The sequence below is a fragment of the Rhyacophila brunnea genome, unplaced genomic scaffold (genome assembly GCF_057557595.1).
Source record: "Rhyacophila brunnea isolate RB1 unplaced genomic scaffold, BYU_Rbru_1.0 scaffold_145, whole genome shotgun sequence".
Taxonomy (NCBI): domain Eukaryota; kingdom Metazoa; phylum Arthropoda; class Insecta; order Trichoptera; family Rhyacophilidae; genus Rhyacophila; species Rhyacophila brunnea.
In genome coordinates this window covers 288,496-307,913 of record NW_028232801.1, presented here as the reverse complement: position 1 = coordinate 307,913, position 19,418 = coordinate 288,496, and the positions used below count along the sequence as shown (strand labels likewise).

At 33.2% G+C, this 19,418-nt stretch overlaps 1 protein-coding gene, 1 non-coding gene and 1 pseudogene across 2 annotated transcripts; 1 reads left to right on the top strand and 2 right to left on the bottom strand.

The window, feature by feature from the left end:
* Positions 1–349: 349 nt before the first annotated feature.
* Positions 350–2,786, bottom strand: LOC147075390 (uncharacterized; annotated as a pseudogene).
* An 8,359-nt stretch (positions 2,787–11,145) lies between these two features.
* LOC147075389 (U2 spliceosomal RNA) lies at positions 11,146–11,320 on the bottom strand. The gene has a single exon (XR_015070016.1). It is a non-coding gene; the product is annotated as a U2 spliceosomal RNA (small nuclear RNA).
* Positions 11,321–12,176: 856 nt separating this feature from the next.
* On the top strand, positions 12,177–13,370 carry LOC147075388 (uncharacterized). Its single transcript, XM_085942504.1, has one exon. The coding sequence runs from the start codon at positions 12,195–12,197 to the stop codon at positions 13,368–13,370; it is 1,176 nt and encodes a 391-aa protein (XP_085798630.1). The 5' UTR covers positions 12,177–12,194.
* The last annotated feature ends 6,048 nt before the right edge of the window (positions 13,371–19,418 follow it).

Here is a 19,418-nt window from a genome sequence, read left to right as displayed (position 1 = left end):
CCTTCTAGGTTGAACGATAAAAATTATTTTAGAACCAATCTAGTTGGAAATGAATATATCGTATTTACACCAATCTAAGTCGTTGGCAAGATCCATTATCTTGAAAGTTGTACAAATGGAGAGAATGGAGTATTATATGGGAAACTACTATAGCCAATATTTTAGAATAATATAATTGGCTTTCATTAACCAACAACGTTTCAAATAGATACCCTAGTGTTTGAGAAATCGATTCTATTGATCTACTCAAAATATACAATAAAATATAATGTAAATTCAGCAGTAAGCCCACGAAAATACTCCCGAATAAAATATTGTTGAAAATACATTTATTTGAATGATTAATATTCTATATACCCTCAAACACTCTCCCCTTAATAACAATCTTTTGCATTTCATCTTTTTTATTGGCTGTTTCCATTACTCTTTCTTCAATCGTATTTTTAGTAATTAATTTATACACCGTTACATCTTTCTTTTGGCCAAGCCTATGAACTCGATCCATGGCTTGCTGATCTACAGTTGGATTCCAGTCACTGTCATAGAATACAACAGTGTCCGCTGCAGTAAGATTAATTCCAACCCCACCAGCACGGGTACTTAGAATAAATACAAAAATACCTTCATTATTTTGCCACTCTTCAACCAATTCCTTCCTCTGATTAACCTTTGAAGACCCATCCAATCTTAAGTAGGTATATTCTCGCTCTACTAGGAATTCTTCAAATAAATCCATCATTCTAGTCATCTGAAAATATATCAATACTCTATGGTTATCCATCTTCAGCTTCTTTAATAATTTATCAACGGCAATTAACTTGCCTGAATCATTAATGAATGTGTTTAAAGGGGGAATACAGGTGTGTTTCTCCATGTAAGAAATGCTGGGTTGATTTTTAGAAACACTGAAAGTTGTCATTAGACTATCACTTCCATAATTCTCTAAAGTATTCGACAGTTTAAAATCGATGACCTTTTCATGTAAAAACACAAATCTCTTTAGTGTATTTCTTCTAAATCTACTACTTCTTTCCATTTCACTTAAAATCCAGTTATTTTTATCGGCCAAGTCACCATGACATTTATAGCCATATACGAAACTTCGATGAAGATCATCTTGATTAAACTTAGCTTTAGCTTTTGGAGCCATTTCAAAATTAACAATATTTTCAATGATTCGGTTTCTTTCCTTTACATTACAGAATAAATCATCTTCAATAACCTCTCTCCCCACAATCAACTTCTCTTTCGAGCGATAGCTTACTATGCCCGAATCACCCTCCACAGTAAACCCCATGCTACAGATAGGCTCCAACTTCTCAAATAAGTCTGGGTGGTTGCACACCTTCTTCAGATGCATCACAATATTTTCATAGTCCATTTTAGATTGAATGATTTCATCGTAAAGTAAAAGCTGTCTGCTACTCAGTTCACACTCAACTATAACTATCTCCTTTGTCCCAATTTCGTCCTTGATATCATCCTTGTGTCTACGTAGCATAAATGGCTTCAAGATTGTATGTAATTTGCTGATTTGCTGCTCATCAATGTAATTTTCTCTGGAAAACCACTCAGAAAATTCATTCAAGCTATCAAAAAGTGTAGGCATAATAAAGTGTAACAATGCCCACAACTCGGTCATCGTGTTCTGAATTGGTGTTCCAGTCAACAACAATCTATTCCTTGTTTTGAAACTCAAAAGACTTTTCCATCTCAACGAAGAATTGCTTTTTATAGCCTGTGCCTCATCCAAAATCATATATTGGAATTTCATCTTCTTTAATATATTCTCATCCCCAATTGCAATTTGGTAGCTGGTAACTATTACATTCGCACTCTTGAATTCCTTTCTCAGCTCTTTTCTTTCCAAAACCGATCCCCAGTAACTCACTACTTTAAATTCCGGAATAAACTTCTCGAATTCATTTACCCAGTTGTGCAGAGTCGAAGCAGGGGTTACGATGATAAATGGTCCATCAATATCATGAGATTCATATAGATATCCCAAAAAAGCAATAGATTGAATGGTTTTACCCAAACCCATATCATCAGCCAGAATACCATTAATTCCTTGGTTATATAAGCTAATTAGCCAATTTACACCCTTAAGTTGGTAATCTCGAAGTGAGGCCTTTAAAATAGTGGGTTGTGGAACCTCCCTATGCACATAAATGTCACTACCAATCCTAGTCTCATGTCCAATATCACTATTGGATTGATGCCCCTGTGATTTATCAAATTCTTTAGCTATTTCCAATTGCTTCCTGGCTGCCTCAATTCCTTCTTTCATACCTTCTAAATCTTCATTATTACCCTTTCGATTCAAGAAATAGCTGGCAAACGACTCTGTTTGGTTTAGTAAATAGTTGAATTTTCTTCTCTGTCGATTTTCCTCATCAATCTCTTCCAATCTCTTCTTATTTAAAATCGCCTTCTTTTCCTCATTCTTCATCTTTTCAGCCTTATTTTTTATTGATTTCTTCAAAAATATCGATAATTCCTTATGAATTCTCTTCGACTTCAAAACCGGATTTACTTTACTTGTCTTCCCCAGGCTTCTTTTAACTTCTCTAGCACAAAGAATAGATATTTTCTTGTTTTGATTCAAAACATTCGAATAGTTCGAAGTATGGATTCTATAGGCAGAACCAAAAGACTTACAAATAGAAGTTAAGATATCTGATACAGGGGGGACAGTCCCCAAAAAGATACTCTTGCCGTCAGATATATTCTTATCTGCACAGGTATTATGAAGTAACTCACGTCTTGCTAGTGAGGTATGACATACTATATCTGAGTTGCCAAATTCTTTTCCTTTCTCTCTCCTAACTTTCTCCATAAATATTTCTATTTTATTATTTGTGAAGTTGTAAGTTGATTTTTTCGACAACACTTTCCAAGTTTTACAAAACTCCGGAATACTTTGTCCTAAATCAGAATAAATCTTTTGTAACTGTTTTAATTCAGATTCCTTCATGGGGTTGCAGTAGAAAAATTATTTAGTAACTAGAATCCAAAGTTTTATAAGGATAAAATGGATGAAAAAATTAACTTAATACAAATATGAGCCAAGGTTTATTAAAACCAAATTAATGAAACACATCAAGCCAGATAATTTTTTGGATATGTAATATTTGCTTGAGGATATCTCAGCATTGATTAAAACAAGTGTGACTAGATATATTTGTGAGTGTGTTTTTCTCCATAATTAGCCAGGTTATTTTTGTTTGTTTATTCTCTAAAACACCAATGAAACATTAAAAAATATATTAGTTGCTTTGATAACATTTTTAATGAGGATATTAACTAAAGTTGCCCTGCAAGATTTCATTTTTTACATAGTTTTTGCACATGGAAGGATAGTCATTGTCGATGATATTGGATTGGATAAGAAAACCAATGATTTAGTAAAAAAGAATATCGAAAAGAACTATAATAACGACCAAGTCAATCTAGTCAATGAAGATAGTTTTGTGAATAATATAAAAGCAGCATCTGCAGCCAAGGATAGTTCGATGGCTAAACCCAGCGGTAATCTTATAAAATTGAACAAGCCCATAAAACTCAGTAATTCGATAAAACCAAACAACCCTACAAAGTTAAAAGCAGGAAACAACTATAAATTTGATGAAGCACAGCCATTGCAAAACAAAGAAGGGGGTTTGATAAAAGTTAAAGGCGCTAAGAATAACATAACCAATGATAAATTGATGGGAAACATACGAAATATATTAAAAGGAATTGAACCACAGAATAAGAATCTAGAGCAGACAGATAATGCTGGGAAAAACGGATTGTCAAGTTCTACAAATGTAGATAATAACAAACAGAATGTGGGTAGTAGTAAAAAAAATAATGATGAAGACATACAGAATGTAGATGATGATAAAAAAAATAATGATGACAACAATAGAGACAGCAATGAAAGAAAGGAAAATGATCATAAGGAAAAAAATGATCAAAACCAGAAGAAAGATGATGCTTTGGATGATAAGGATTCTAAAGCAGAAAAAAGGGGTCATAGAAGGGGAAAGCATGAGATTAGTAGTGATTCGAGCAGTGATGAAAGCAGTGAGTATTATAGAAAAAAGTTTAATAGAAATAAACATAGAAAGCATCCTAATCGAAAAAGAAGTTCAGAAAAAAATGGGAAAAAGAACAATCATGATGCTACAGAAAGCGAGGTGAGCGATAGCTATAAGAATAGTGAGGAGACCAGTAAGGGAGATCCTTTACACAATCCAAAAAAAGATATAGAGATAGGAAAGTCATTTAGAGAAAAACCAAATCTATATGATCTATTCCATCAAAATGGTGGTACAGGTGATGGAGCCAAGGAAGATAGTCAATCCAATGGTGGTTTATGGACCAAAATGAATGAGGATACAGTTGGAGATAACGCCAAAAATCCTTTCAGGAACAATCATAATGCTAAAGATAGTTTAGAGAATGATCAGGAGGTGAGTTTACCCCCTGGTGATTCGAAGAACTCTCAAAGTGGATTAGCAAATCAAAACAACCATGGTCCCAAGCTTGATCCAATACCATTGTTTATGAAGAGTTCAACAGACCCTCAAAATATTCATAGATTTAATGTTCATTTCTCATTGGATAAAAACTATGACTCCCTATCAAAAAGTAGCCTTAATAAAGATGATACCCCCTCAACTCAAGACACCAATGACCTCTTGGGTAGTATTACTCATGCAACACCCATTTCTAGCAATAACTTTTTGGATATTCATAATCACAATATTTTGCACGCTGATAATGCCAGACAAAAATATCTGAAGTTGAAAATAGAGGAGTCTAAAATGAGCAACTTAGAACTAAAGGAGAAATCAGATAGACTCCTAAGTTTACAGAATGCCATTGTGGGAAAGATTGAAAAACTAAATATCAAAAAAACCTTGATTAAAAATCAGTTAGGCCAATTAAGATCGAAAATAGGCAATTTAGAAAGGGCTGCAGAAACAAGTATAAAAACTAAAAACGAAACCAACAGTAAAATCAAAATCAGTGAAAATGAAAAATCACATTTATTTAAAAAGTTGAACGAGGAACAGAATAAGTTAAACTATCTAATTGATCAAACAAATTTATTAAATAAGCAAATTAGTAAGTATGAATTGGAGAAAAAGGAGGATGCAAATGAGTTGTGTCTGAATGAAAATAAATTGAAGGAATACAATATTCTGTATGAACAACTACAGAAAGATAGTATTTTAGTCAAAAATAGAATGGAGGACATTGAAAAGAAACTGAGAAAAGAAGAAGCCATACAAAGTAGACTCGAAATAGAAAGCGGGGACATTGAAGATAATGGACATTTGCCGTTATTTGTGAGGTACTAGCTAAAGACGTACAAGTAATTTTTTATTAAATGTTATCAGCAAAACTATTCTGGTCCGGTGTATCTTAAATGGTATCTGGCTAGAAGTCTATTAGTAATGCTTTAATATTACTTAACTAATAAAAAAATTAAAGCTATTTTATTGTATAGTATTTATTATCCTTTAGAGTAGTCTTTCTAATAAAGAATTAAACTCTTATTGAACATTATTTCATTTTTTGGATAATAAAAAGAGATCAGATATACTCCATTAATTACATGGAAATAACGAAAACAAAGCATTTTTAACTGACGATTCACAAAAAATGTGTAAATCGTGCGAAAAATGGAGTATGCTGCAGGTATTTTTATGTCTTCTTAAATAGCTTATTGGTTCCTAGTTACAAATATAGGCTAATTCAAAATTTTATTAACTTATTGAAGTCAGGCTTTTCAATTTTAGGAATAGCAGGATCATATTCTCTTTCGTACTCCCAGATTTTATCAATCTCCGAAACGATCAAATCTTTTGTACTATTGTATATTTCATTATACATCTTGGTATACTCTTTCATTCCAAATGTCTCAAATATAATGAATATTTCTATGGTATTGTCTCTCCATTCAATCAGTTTTTCACCAAGGATTCTTATTTGATTCTGAACATATTCATTTTCGAATTGCCCGCCTGGCCTATCCTTATTTAGGGCATTTCTGGAGCTTTTAGAAGAATATGAAAGAGTGGTTTGGCTTTGGTCGATCCCAGCTATCTCCATTCTCTCTCTAACTGAATAAATTCGGTCTCTATTTTCTATAAATGCCTCTCTGATGTCATTGATGACTACAATATCATTTCGGAAGTATTCAATCGATATATTCCTAATAAATTCCTGGAAGGATTCTTTAGTGTCCAACTTTTTCTCGTTTAGATAAATATCTATGGCATTTACTAAATGCTTGCCCTCGAGATAACTTTCCAATGCCTTTTCTGGATTATTCAGATAGATTTGATAAATTTGCCCTACGGAATTGTAATCTTTTATAAGTAGAAGCCTGTCAATGGTGTCATAATAGAAAGCTGGAAGTTTTCTGAATAGGCTACCGTTCATATTTGTAGAATTGTGAATCCCTCTATCATTTAAATCGAGAATGCTAGAGCTCTGACTAGTCTGAAGATTGCCACTATCATGCGTGTCGCCTTCATTGAGCTTAAATGCTTGCTTCCAAAATAAATTTTCATTGGCAATTTCAAATGCCATTTGTAAATTGCCCCCCAAAATATATAAATAGTGTGATTTTAGTAAATCTGTTTCACATTGAGCAACCAACTCATATAGATTCACTCCAAACGTATTGAATTTAGAGTACATCAACAAATCATTGGACAGAGAATACTTCTGAGCATAGTGTATCAGGCCCATGGCTTCCAAAATATCATTGCCAGAGAGATAAATCGGCTTACACCCACTGTCATCTATCGCTTTTTCCAACCCATTTCGAACTTTTTCATGGCAATATTGCTTAATTTTTAGGAATAATGATTCAGATCTCATTTCCAAATAATCATAAATCGAACCCTCACTATTTAAATGGGACATAATTGTATTATAGTCTCTTTGACATGACTTAAAAACCGATTCTATTTTTGATCGATCCAATGTTCGGATTGACCCATTCAATATTTCATCCTGAGAAGTATTTGACAGTAAGCATTTCATCATTGATGTATAATCATCAATAAAAAATACTAAATCCAGACGTTTTAATCTTTTGAAAAGATATACTAGTACTTTAACATTGTCCCTCTTGAGCAATTTAAAAGTAATGTTCAAAATATCACAAACATTTTTACATGGAACACTGTTTGCTCTGGATAATATGTTAGAATTAAACCTATTTCCCTCGAAAATACTATTCATATGATGCTGATCAAATATCATACTTTGGTGATTATCAATATACCCAGTATTCAATAAATGTTCTATATTTTCAGTTGAAATGTAAGATGTAGTACTATTTAAAGTTACTCTACTAAGTGAATCTGCCAAGGGACTCAACTCACTAAGAGATTCTTCTAATTTACTGATTTTTTTATTGCTGGCAAACTCCTCTCTAATATCAACTCCATTTACTTTGTAGATACTTTGCGGATCAAAAACCCTCTTCATTCGACTGATGAAATCAAATTCAAACAATATATCACCAGTTATGTCAAATTGCTCTAGTAAAGAAATGATTTGGTCTTCTTTGAGTTTTGATACTATTGTCAGATCTATTCTGTCAGAATCGAAAAATATGCTATAGTCTACATGGTTTATATCACACAGATATGCTGCGTCTGAAATTTTGTTGTTTTTAATGTATTCAAGAATTATACTTTTTGAAAAGAGTTTGTTAGTGGTGGTTTCTAAGGAACCAAAGCGGGTTTGTGAAATGATCCTGTTTCCGACAACACTCAGAATAGACATTCCATCATCGCAGAAATAGCTACATAGAGGAAGTAAATTGCCAGTGGATTTTGATACATCATATTTATCAGTATCACACAATTTTGGACTAAGAGAATTCATTGTACTTTGCTTAAAGCCAGTGTCAACAATTTCTAGATCCTTGTTGACATCAGATCCTTGACCATCATTATCCTTTTTAAATCCACATATTATCAGCAGGTTTTTAGTATTGTAAATCACATATTCCTCATATAATAGAAAAGACAAAGCATTTTCGTATTCTATCTTTTTTTTAGTTAGTAGGTCATAAATGGTTAAAACCGATCGATTTAAAAGTCCTAAAAACCGATCATTAATCTGTATATCAAATTGTGCTTTCAAGTCAAATTTCACCATCAACAGATTATTATCTAAATATACTTTCCCTGAACTATATAAAACCACTGTTGAAATTTTGAAAGTTTTTATAGATACAATGGATTCATCAGACAGGTTCTTTATGGTTTTTGCCACATTGCCAGTTTCTAAATCTACAATGTTGTTTTTATCAATTCTGCCCATTAAAACATCATGGTGCATAAAAAGATCACATATGTATGTATTTTTTAATGTCTGATCAATTTCAAATGATCTTATCAACATCAATTCGCTATCGTTAGCTATTAAATATTTATAGATAAGTCTTCTACTCTTAATAAAAATCCCACCATCAAATTCTAAGAAAGAATCAACCTGATTTTCAAAAGTGAATTTTTTATAGTAAAAAGGTGGTGGGATCAGAGATTTGTTGAAGTTTGTGTAATATAGACTACTGCCATCAATGACAAACTTTGGTGATGAAAACTTATAAATATATATTTTTTTCAAGTTTGTATCTGACCTCAAAACTATTGAGTTATCTTCAATTTTCAAAAGTTTATATTGTAAAGTATTCAATTCAGGAGTATTAGAGCACTGTGGGTTATCCTGAAACTCCAAGATGTCAAACTGCAGTTTTTTGTACCATTTAAAATTAGAAATGTGCCAGACTGTCAGTTCGTTGGTTAAATTGTTAATACAACAAAGTAACTCAACTTCATCAATAGTAATGATGTCTAATCTATCACATTGAAAATATATCGGTTCTCCATGTTCCAAGCCATTTGGCTCATAAAAATAAATCCCACTGGTTTTTGCCAAGGCAAACTTGTTGTATTTAGAGATGAATGCAACATCTCTAATGTGCTCGGTCCTACCATTCAGAATGGTTGTATGCTCAACTTCTGCGGATTCATTAATACTACTGATGTAGGAAATTTTCTCGAAATTTATATTGTATATCGCTACAGAATCCTCAGTTACTATCGAGAATATTTCATCACCCCATCTAATTTGGCCAGATTTTTCAATACTAATCGGTGCTGATCTGATCATTTCAAAATATGCATTAAAAAGAATAATTTCTGTTTCTGTCAAAACTATTGTTTTGTCTCCCTTCCATGAAATATCTAAAACCTTTTCGGTAATTTGGCCAATATTTTCGATGGACTTTCGAAACTTGTTGATTCTGAAAAGGGAAAGATGCTTTTTGCAATCTTCACTATCTTCTTCTCCGATGAACAAAAAGTCATAATCCAAATTGACAAAATATTTCGTATAAAATGGCAAATTTATCGACTCATAACCAGAATACTCATCCCCATTAATAAAACCACCACTCCTAGTAGAATTATCCTTGCTAAACTTCAAAACTCTTCCTTCTACGGTGGCATCATTGTCATAAAAAAAGCCCTTTTCAAAAGATGAGGATTTAACTGTTTTTATCTGAAAATTCTCCATTTGGGATAATATTTTAAAATTTTTATGTAAAGTTTTGGAAAATCAGATCTAATAAGGGATTTTTCATGCATATCACTCCAGTTGTATCTCTTAAAAAGCTTTTCTGTATGAGGATTTATACCATATATCCAACAACTCTCCCAACTTTATCTATGAGAAAAAATCACAATCAAAAATGCAACCAATTTATCTTTTGGGGCATTCTTAATTTAAGTGTTGTGGTTGAGGTCATTTACACTATTTTTATTAGTAGGGTAAGAATATCTGTTCCAATAATTTATTAAAAAATAATTCAAATATAAAGAAACCAAAGCCGATTGAGCACTATACCTTGTTTAAAAGATAAAATGTAGTATTATCGACCCAGCTATACGCTTTAATATACATTGAATGTATAAAATAGAAGGTTAGCAATGCATACACAATCTTATCGAGTGTGAATCCAAATTCACATATTCTCCAAAATGTGAAAATATAATTAAATGATGATAAAGCCTCTTTTTCAACATATAGCTTGTATATGGACAAAGTAATAGTAACATATATCATTGATGAGAAGTTAAATAGGGTTTGACCAAAATGATGATTAATTATGAAATTATGAATCTGATTACAAACAAGTACATTGTGAAAATACCTAGCACATATCTGAGATTCAAAATCCGCCGATGGAAATGTATATTTAGGTTCAGTATCTTCATATTTCACAAAGGTGGGTTGATATTCAATTCTTGACGCAACTTTCTCTACTAAATTATCTTTAGGTTCATACTCGATACTGAGTCTCTCAGGCTGTATCAGATCATCAATAACAACCTTAAATGCTTTAATTACAATATTCACCAAGAAGCTGGATGCAATAAATGTGATTAGAATAAATAGGGTTGTAAGAAAAGATAATGCAAAATTCTCAAGCTGCTTTTCCCCCTCGACGGTATACTTACTGGTACACTGCTCACAGAATTTCACCTGTATAAGTCTTTTCCCTTTAAATCTCCAATACTGCAGGCAATTTTTGTGGACATACTTAACACTACCCTTACAATCGCATGGGCTTATTAATTCATGGGTATCTGAAAACGGATCTGCGTCACAATAGCATATTCTGCAGAACCTTTCGCTTTCCATAAAGGAGATACCATTTGGGTATTAGAAAGAAAGTTAACCAATAAGTAAGAAAAGGAGAAAAGATTTTGCACAAAAATTAACAACAATTACACTAAAATGTTTGCTTTCTTGGCACAGTGAACAATAAATGTGCAATGCTTCCTTCCAGCAGGTCTCTACTCAAAATGGCAGAATTAGACAAAAATCTCTTTCCGTGGCTTCTGAGCGCTTTTCGATTATGGGCAAAATAAAAAAAGTATTTGAAGAAAAATTTCCATCAAAATTTTCACAAAAGGAAACTATTAAGAAAAATAAACTAGTGTGTAATAATTAGCATCAATAAAAGCAACAAAATATACTATATGATTGGTCATGTTGTCTTGATAAACAAAAGACTTTCCAATTAAAACTAGAACACCCAGGTACAGAAATTATTATTAAAATTTGTTGTCTACACAACCTCCGCATCATTCCACGGGACTATGCAAGCAATCATCTCCGTGGATGAATCAGGCAATCCAATATTATTTATTCTCTTGCGAGAAATTGTCGGTTTCTACACCAACAAATACAGATACTACACTTGATCAAAGCTTTCGCTCAGAGAAGTAAGGGGAAAAAACAAAAAATTAAAAGACTGCTTACAAACACAATCCCAATGTCTCGTGTACACCTCCAACTAACTAATTCAATTTAATCAAGATGGATATGGATAAATCACAATTTCGGGAACTGTATATCTTAAATAACCAATTACTAATGTGATATTAATCTTTAGTTTGTTTTTCTACATCCCGGACAAACCCAATTTCCCCGTGGTATTGAGTTTAGACCAAGACACCTAAAATGGTACCATCCAATTTCACACTCTACATTATCACAACAGATCATTGATCCGCTGGCAACATCATCACATATACAATATCGCATAGAACAGTGAGCATCCTGAGACTGTGTTCCATTATCTGATGTGCTGAGCTTTATAACCATTTTGTAACTTGTTGAATTTTCTTTCAGCTGAATTGTATTTCCAGACATCTCGTTAAGTCTGTTAAAATATTCTATATGCTTCCCTATGGCTCTTTTAAATGCCTCTAGCACTTCCATTTTTTTTTCTTGACACTCATTTAGCCTTCTCTCGATTGCCTTGACTTTATTTTCATCAAATTTCGGCAGATTCCTAAATGTCCTTTCAAGCTTCCTGTAATATTTCTTTTGTATCTTCTCAATACGATTTGTCTGCCGCTTAAAATAAAACGATTCCATGGGAAACTGCTGGATTGTCAGAATAATATTGTCGTATATATCTGAGGGATTAAACATATGAGTGGGGATAAGAAAACCAAAACATTTAAAGTACAGAATAATCAAAAAATAACAAGAGTATCCTTTGGGCCATTACTTTGTCTTCATTCCCTTCTTTGCAAATGTTTAGACAACTTTATTCAAAAAAATGGATAATTGTCCTGTCAATTTTGCCCTAGATTATGTCAGAGTTCTTTGCAAAATACTTCCAAAATAACAAAGATATTTTAAAATCACAAGTTCCAGATATTAGAAACCGAATAAGAAAACTTGAAGATGAGAGAGAATCGTTGGTTTCTCAAGTGGCTATTTTGAGAGAGGAAATTTCCGTTGTGTCGGATTCAAGCTCAAATGTTGGTGTTGTTAGCAGTAAAATGGGAAATAGACAATGCCTAGTAAAGTGCAATCCTGATGGCAAATACATTGTAAATGTAGAACCAGAAGTGGATTATAATGCACTCAAGCCAGGAACCCGCGTGGCTTTACGCTCGGATAACAGTGATATCCACAGAATTTTGCCCACAAAGGTTGATCCAATTGTATCACTGATGATGGTGGAAAAAGTCCCTGACTCAACATATTCTATGATTGGTGGACTGAAGGAACAGATAAAAGAGATAAGAGAAGTTATAGAGCTGCCTATCAAGCATCCAGAACTATTTGAAAACTTGGGGATTGCCCAGCCAAAAGGAGTTTTGCTTTATGGACCCCCAGGAACTGGAAAAACCCTACTAGCTAGAGCTGTGGCCCATCATACAAAATGCAAGTTTATTCGTGTTTCTGGCTCTGAACTTGTACAAAAATATATTGGAGAGGGTTCCAGACTCGTCAGAGAACTATTTATAATGGCAAGAGAACATGCCCCATCCATAATTTTCATGGATGAAATAGATTCGATTGGTTCTACTAGATCAGAGAGTGGGAAGGGTGGTGACTCAGAAGTTCAAAGAACAATGCTGGAGTTGTTGAATCAACTGGATGGATTTGAATCCCACAAAAACATCAAGGTTATTATGGCAACAAATAGAATCGACATTCTTGACCCAGCACTGTTGAGAACAGGAAGAATTGATAGAAAGATAGAATTCCCGAATCCCAAGGGTGATGCAAGGTTGGAGATTTTAAAAATACATTCTAGAAAGATGAATCTGACCAAGGGAATTGATTTGAAGGTAATAGGGGAAATGCTTGTGGGCAGTTCTGGAGCAGAAGCCAAGGCAGTTTGTACAGAAGCTGGAATGTTTGCTTTGAGAGAAAATAGAGTACATGTTACCAAAGAAGATTTTGAAATGGCTGTATCAAAAGTTATGAAAAAGAGCAGTGATGCAGATGAATCAATGAGAAAATTACTTAAATAAATGGGAATTAAACATTTTGGATTTGAAATATAATCTTTTAAACGTCAACATTAATTCATTGCTCCTACTGTGAACCGCCGAACCTTTTGACAATATTCCAAGGAAATGAATACTCCACAGACTTTATTTCTTCAATTACTTCATATTCAAAACTATCGTATTTAATTTTCTCGTCCTTCTTTACAATGTATACTTTCCCAACCTCGTTTTTCAAAAAAGCACTTGTCATAACAAGTTGATCATTCTGGCATACACAATATTTCTTGCTATCCATCACTGCAACTTCTCCACTAAGAAAGCAAATGTCTATTTTTTCCATAATTGAAAGGTATTTGTGAGCCCCCATCTGATATGTAAAGCGTTCTGCTACGTTAGTGGAATATAGATTCAGGGTAAAATTGGAGTATATATTCATATTAATAGCCGATGGCTCAATCATAAAGTAGAAGATACGCCATTCTGTGCTATCGAAATCCAAGAATCTGGGGTTATCAAAGTATTTTATCATATATCCACAAGAAAGCATAATATTGCACGGCTTACCACTAAAACATTCCAAAATTTTATAAATCCTTACTTTTATGTGTTCATTTACTGGTGATTTATGCAGTAATAGATTGGTTTGTGATTTGGTTGGGAGTGTTTTTTTGGAATTTTTTAAATCTGCATCTCTGTCCCTTCTTTGATCTAATCGATGCTCTAAATCTTCAAATACTTTGTCATTTTCTGATGTATCCTTATCAACTAAAACACTGATATTAGACTTTTTTTTAATATCTGTTGCAGCTTGATTTATGTCCTCTGACGCCTTAGAATGGCAATTTTTTTCTTTTACTCCAAATCCCAACATTGGGAATCACTAATTTAAAAGATTTCCCATCTTGCCCCTTACTATTAATAAATTACAGGGGCAATGATCAAATGATGCTAGAATAAGGAGACAAACATTAGAATAGAGGTATTGGAATCTGGAAGTAAAATAAATAGTTTTTCAGTAATACTATTGTGTTTGGGCAACCGTTTGCCATCTAAAAACAGACAATTATTAAAAAACTCTACTTTCCCTCCAAAATACAAATTAATTTTTCCTGAAGTGAGCCATACATATGATAAAGAAGCCGGCTGACTCACATTTTTTCAGCCAACCAACGGAAACTGAAATTGTAATACGTAAGCCAGTTGTTGTAAAAAAGCGAATAAAAACACCATCGGAACAAATTAGTCTATCTCAGAAATCTTTTGAATATTGTGAAATCGGAGCCACACCAAGAAAATCAGCGATTTTAATGTCACCATCATCAAAAATTGAAATCTGTGGAAGCCCAGCAGCATTGAAATATTTTTCAATAAGAAAGTTAGATTTTGGAAACAATTCAAAATCCTATTCTTCTGCAAAGAAGTTAAATTTTTTCAAATAACGCTTTATAATAAATAGTATGATCAAGTTTTGGCAAATCATTCATTTTCAAATGTTCACTGATACTAATCTAAAGCAAGGGTGTTGGTATTGATATGCTCAGCAATAAGAAGAATTTATCCACCCATCAATTTGAACGTTGGAAAAATGTCACAGCTTTAGAATATAATTTATTTCTTCTTACTCTTATCAGTAACTTCTATTACTTGGATTTTCATTATTTCTTGAGGTCCAGAATGATCGCTCTTACCTCCAACATTCATATCGGGCTTTGTACTATCTTTGAATTTCATCAGTATTCTAGCATTTGACTCGTAAATTTTGTTCATTTGTGATATCAAACTCTTAATTTTGCTATTGTTTTCCAGCAAAATTAATGAATCTTCCTTCTTAAGTATTTCATCTTTAGTTTTTTCAGTCGACCTCAAGAGAAGTTCAGAAATCGAAGGTGATAGTTTGGTTGTAGAAGGTGTAATATTCATAGCCTGAACAATTTCTGTCTCTACATTATCCCCAGTAATCTTTTTATTTTCCAGTTTCTTTGAGGAGTTTTTATTATTTGGATTCAATTTATGAGGTTCCAGAGCCTCTGCATTTTTATCAACAATATTCCTTGATTCCTTAGCATTCATGGGATCGCCACTGGATTTTGGATCAGTTCCATGAGATTCTAAAGCCTTGGCATTGTCTTCCAGAATGTTCTTCGTTTGCTGCCCATTTTTAGATTTACTGCTTTGTTGCGATACTAAATTGTCAAATTCAGACTGTTTCTTCTTTGAAGGGTTTTTTTTAGATGGACTTTCGATCGGGAAGTTTTTCTTAGAAAGGTTATTTGTCACAGATTTATCTACAAATGTCTGGTTCAAAGGAAGAACTGAATTTGGTGAGGAATCTACGACAGTTGGGTTTTCATCTCCAATTTTCAGATCTGAAAAATTCTCATCCAGCATTTTCTCCATTTCCTTGCTTAATAATCTATCATTGTCAATGCTTAAGGATTCATTCATAGCTTTTCTATTCCTTGGTCCAGCTAGTGATAATTTTCCGCTACCTTTACCTATACTCGGTTTTGATTTATCAGGCATTCTAGGGCCTTCATGGCCCCTTTTATGTCTTAACATATTATCATTTGATTCTTCCGGGGTTCTTAATTTTGTTGTATCTTTGAAGAACTTCCCATTTTTTTCTACTTCATCATCTCTTCCAAATCCTTTTATCTTTGGGGTTTCCCTAAGAGATTCCTGAAATACATCACTTTCCTTCACTTTTATATTTGTTTCATCCGTTTCTGACTCGTTGCTGGAGTCTTTTCGACCGCTTTCAGTTAAATGTCTTAGTAGATGTTCACTTGGTTGTGGGAATTCCCTAATTTCACCATCTTCATTGATTTCGTCTTTCGAATCACTAGTACTTCTGATTAGATTTCTTCTCTTTCTATCTGTCAATGCTTTTGTTTTATAGCTCTCACTGTCTTTGGTTAAATTTCCAACTACAAGTGAAGAATCTAAGTTTGATCTTAGTTCTTTTCTATTGGGCATAGCTGATTCTTCTAAGGTCTGTGAAGATGACAAGGTGTCAGAATGTGCATTACAAATTATCGAATAGCAAGTAAGCAGAGCTGTTGAAAACATATTGTTTACTTCATGAAGAGTATTTAAGATGGGCATAGTTTCAAGATTGTTATGTTTTACACTGAAACAAAAAGTAAGTGTAAGTATGACAGAAAAATATTGAAGTTGTAAAACCATTATTTAATATAATTCAGAAAACGATATTCTATTTGCTTGCTTCATCTTTCAAAAACCTCTATTACGTTTCCCAGACAGTTAAAACACTTTAATATAAATATTGTCAATTAGAGACTTTAAAGTCTGCAAATAATTTATTTTCCATAGTATCCCATATATTCTATAATGAATATGATCAAAAGCGAATTATCAATTTCTAGCTCATTCTATAACAACAACCACATCTTTAGAAGATTTTCAAAACAGACATTGCTTTCACAAATTCATATCTATCTGTTGTAACGCCCTACACATACATAATACTCAATACAAATAAACCCCTAAACATTCTTTATTCTTTCATCCTGTACTCTATTTCCCCTTGTTTTTGATACTCTTCCGTATTATTTCTTCTTTCTAAAAATATTTTGACTTTTTCTTCTTTCTTCAGTAGATTTCTGATAATGTCCATAGGCAACCCATTATCTGCAAAGAATATTTCCAAAGTTCCATCCCTAAACGATGTACACTTGCTCCTAATCATTTTAACCATAGCCAAAGTATCCTGGAAATTATTTCTTAAGACATCAGTGCATTCTACAGTTAAAGTAGATCCGTCAATATTTCTTTGACTTTCCAGAATAACTATAGGATAGTTGCGTATAACCTCACTTTCAAGCTTATGATGAATTTCTTCAGTGATAAACGGCATGAAAGGGTTTAGCATCCTTATGATGGAGATGAAAGAATAATACAATATCGCATTGTCCAAAGAAATTACAGTGTCAGAACCTATAGAGGTATTCTTATCCAACTCATTACTATTCTGGTGCTTTATCACTTCTATAAAATTATCACAGAAATCATTCAGAAATAATTTGTAGATAGACTGAGTTGCAGACATGAAATCGTAAATTTCTATAAACTTATGCTGCTCTTGTATGGTTTGGTTTACCCTCTGAATAATCCATTTATGATATTCTGCCAAATTAGTAATATTGTCAGAAATAAAATTAGACACGTCTGTATAACACTCATTATTGCCATAAATACATTTGTAAACACCACCGACAGACTGACACAATACCCTGCTGCATACAAACCTGTAGGCATTATATATTTTATTACACAATCTACTATTTCCTGATACTCTCAAAATATCCAGGTTGATGTCTTTGGTTCCATTGGTATAGTTCAGGAGAGTAAACCTAAGTGCATCAGCCCCACACTTCGGAATTCCATTGGGATAGTCAGCATTAATGGACTCCTTGGCTCTAACCATTTCACTTTTACTTACATTTATGGAAATGTTGTCTACCAATTGCTCATTACTAACTCCATCTATCACAAATATCGGATCTATGACATTTCCTAAAGACTTGCTCATCTTTCGACCATGAGCATCTCTAACTATTCCATGAAGTAGAATTGTATCAAACGGTCTAGAATCCAACAACTCATACGAAAGCATAACCATTCTAGCCACCCAGAAGAAAAGTATATCCGACCCTGTTTCTAGCATAGAATTTGGGAAATATTTATTTGACCAAGTGGAATAATTATATAGGTCCTTATTACCACCGTTGGTACACCCTCCATCTTCTTCTGCTTGATCCCATCCCCATCCCAAAGTTGAAAATGGCCACAATCCACTGGAGAACCATGTATCCAATACATCCTCATCTTGATATATTTCTGTCGCACCACATTCATTAGCAATTTGCAATGCCTTTTCATGGGTTTCTGCAACTATCCACTTCTTACCATCATGTGAACTATCGTAATAGTAATACGCTGGTATTCTATGTCCCCACCACAATTGTCTACTTAAACACCAATCTCTTATATTTTCTAACCACCTATAGTAAACTGCCTTCGATTCCTCCGGGAATAACTTTATATCCCCACTTCTGACTCCTTCAATAGCCTTTTTGGCCATCCCCTTACAATCACACCACCATTGTTCTTTTATTATCGGTTCTATAATATCATTGGATCTAGAGCAAAATGGCAAGATTTGATCATATGGGGAAATTTTAACAATGGAAGAATGGGAAGATAATAACAAACGGCAATCAAATCTCTTTAAACCTACAAAATGTGATAAATATTCAGAACTACCACGATTATCATTTGCCTTCAATATCCCATCACCTATTCTATTTTCTAAATCAAAAACCTGAATCATATCCAGTTTGTATTTTTTACCCAATTTATAATCTATTCCATCATGTGCAGGTGTAATTTTAAGAATTCCAGTTCCAAAAGACAAATCGGCTTGAGAATCGCGAATTACTGGAATGATTCTGAATGTAACAGGATTAATGGCATACAATCCAGTGGTATCTGAAATTTCGACACACTCTCCACTACTATTGCCACCATCTTTATTTACCTTATACTTGTTCTTTTTTTCCATTTTCAGCAATCCATTCATTTCCATTTGCGAATCTTCGACATTCTGAATATTAATGGATGGAATTTCCATGTCTGGAACTATTTTTTCTTGAAATACTCGTTCAATATTACCAAATCGGCTATCTTCTGGATTTATACAAATAGCTGAATCCCCAAAAATGGTTTCTGGACGGGTTGTTCCAATAATTACGAAAGGTAATTGAGTGTAGACATTTTCGCTAATATTCCTGAGAATAGAGTCATACATACTACCGGTATTTCTATCATCTAACACATCTCCACGAATTATTTTATCAATCTCTGTCTGATATTTCACTAGATCATTTTCTCTGATAAGATAGTACTTCACATAATACATCTGCCCAAATGTATATTCGGAGCTATCTACTTTTATTTTGCTGTTCGCTTTAACCTCTTTAAAATCAACTTCTAGATCTGACAATGTTGTCTTAAGAGCTGCTGAGTAATTCACTAGCTTATTTTCCC

Excerpts from the sequence above, each read along its gene's own strand:
- LOC147075388 (XM_085942504.1), top strand. The coding sequence starts at position 12,195 with ATGTCAGAGTTCTTTGCAAAATACTTCCAAAATAACAAAGATATTTTA.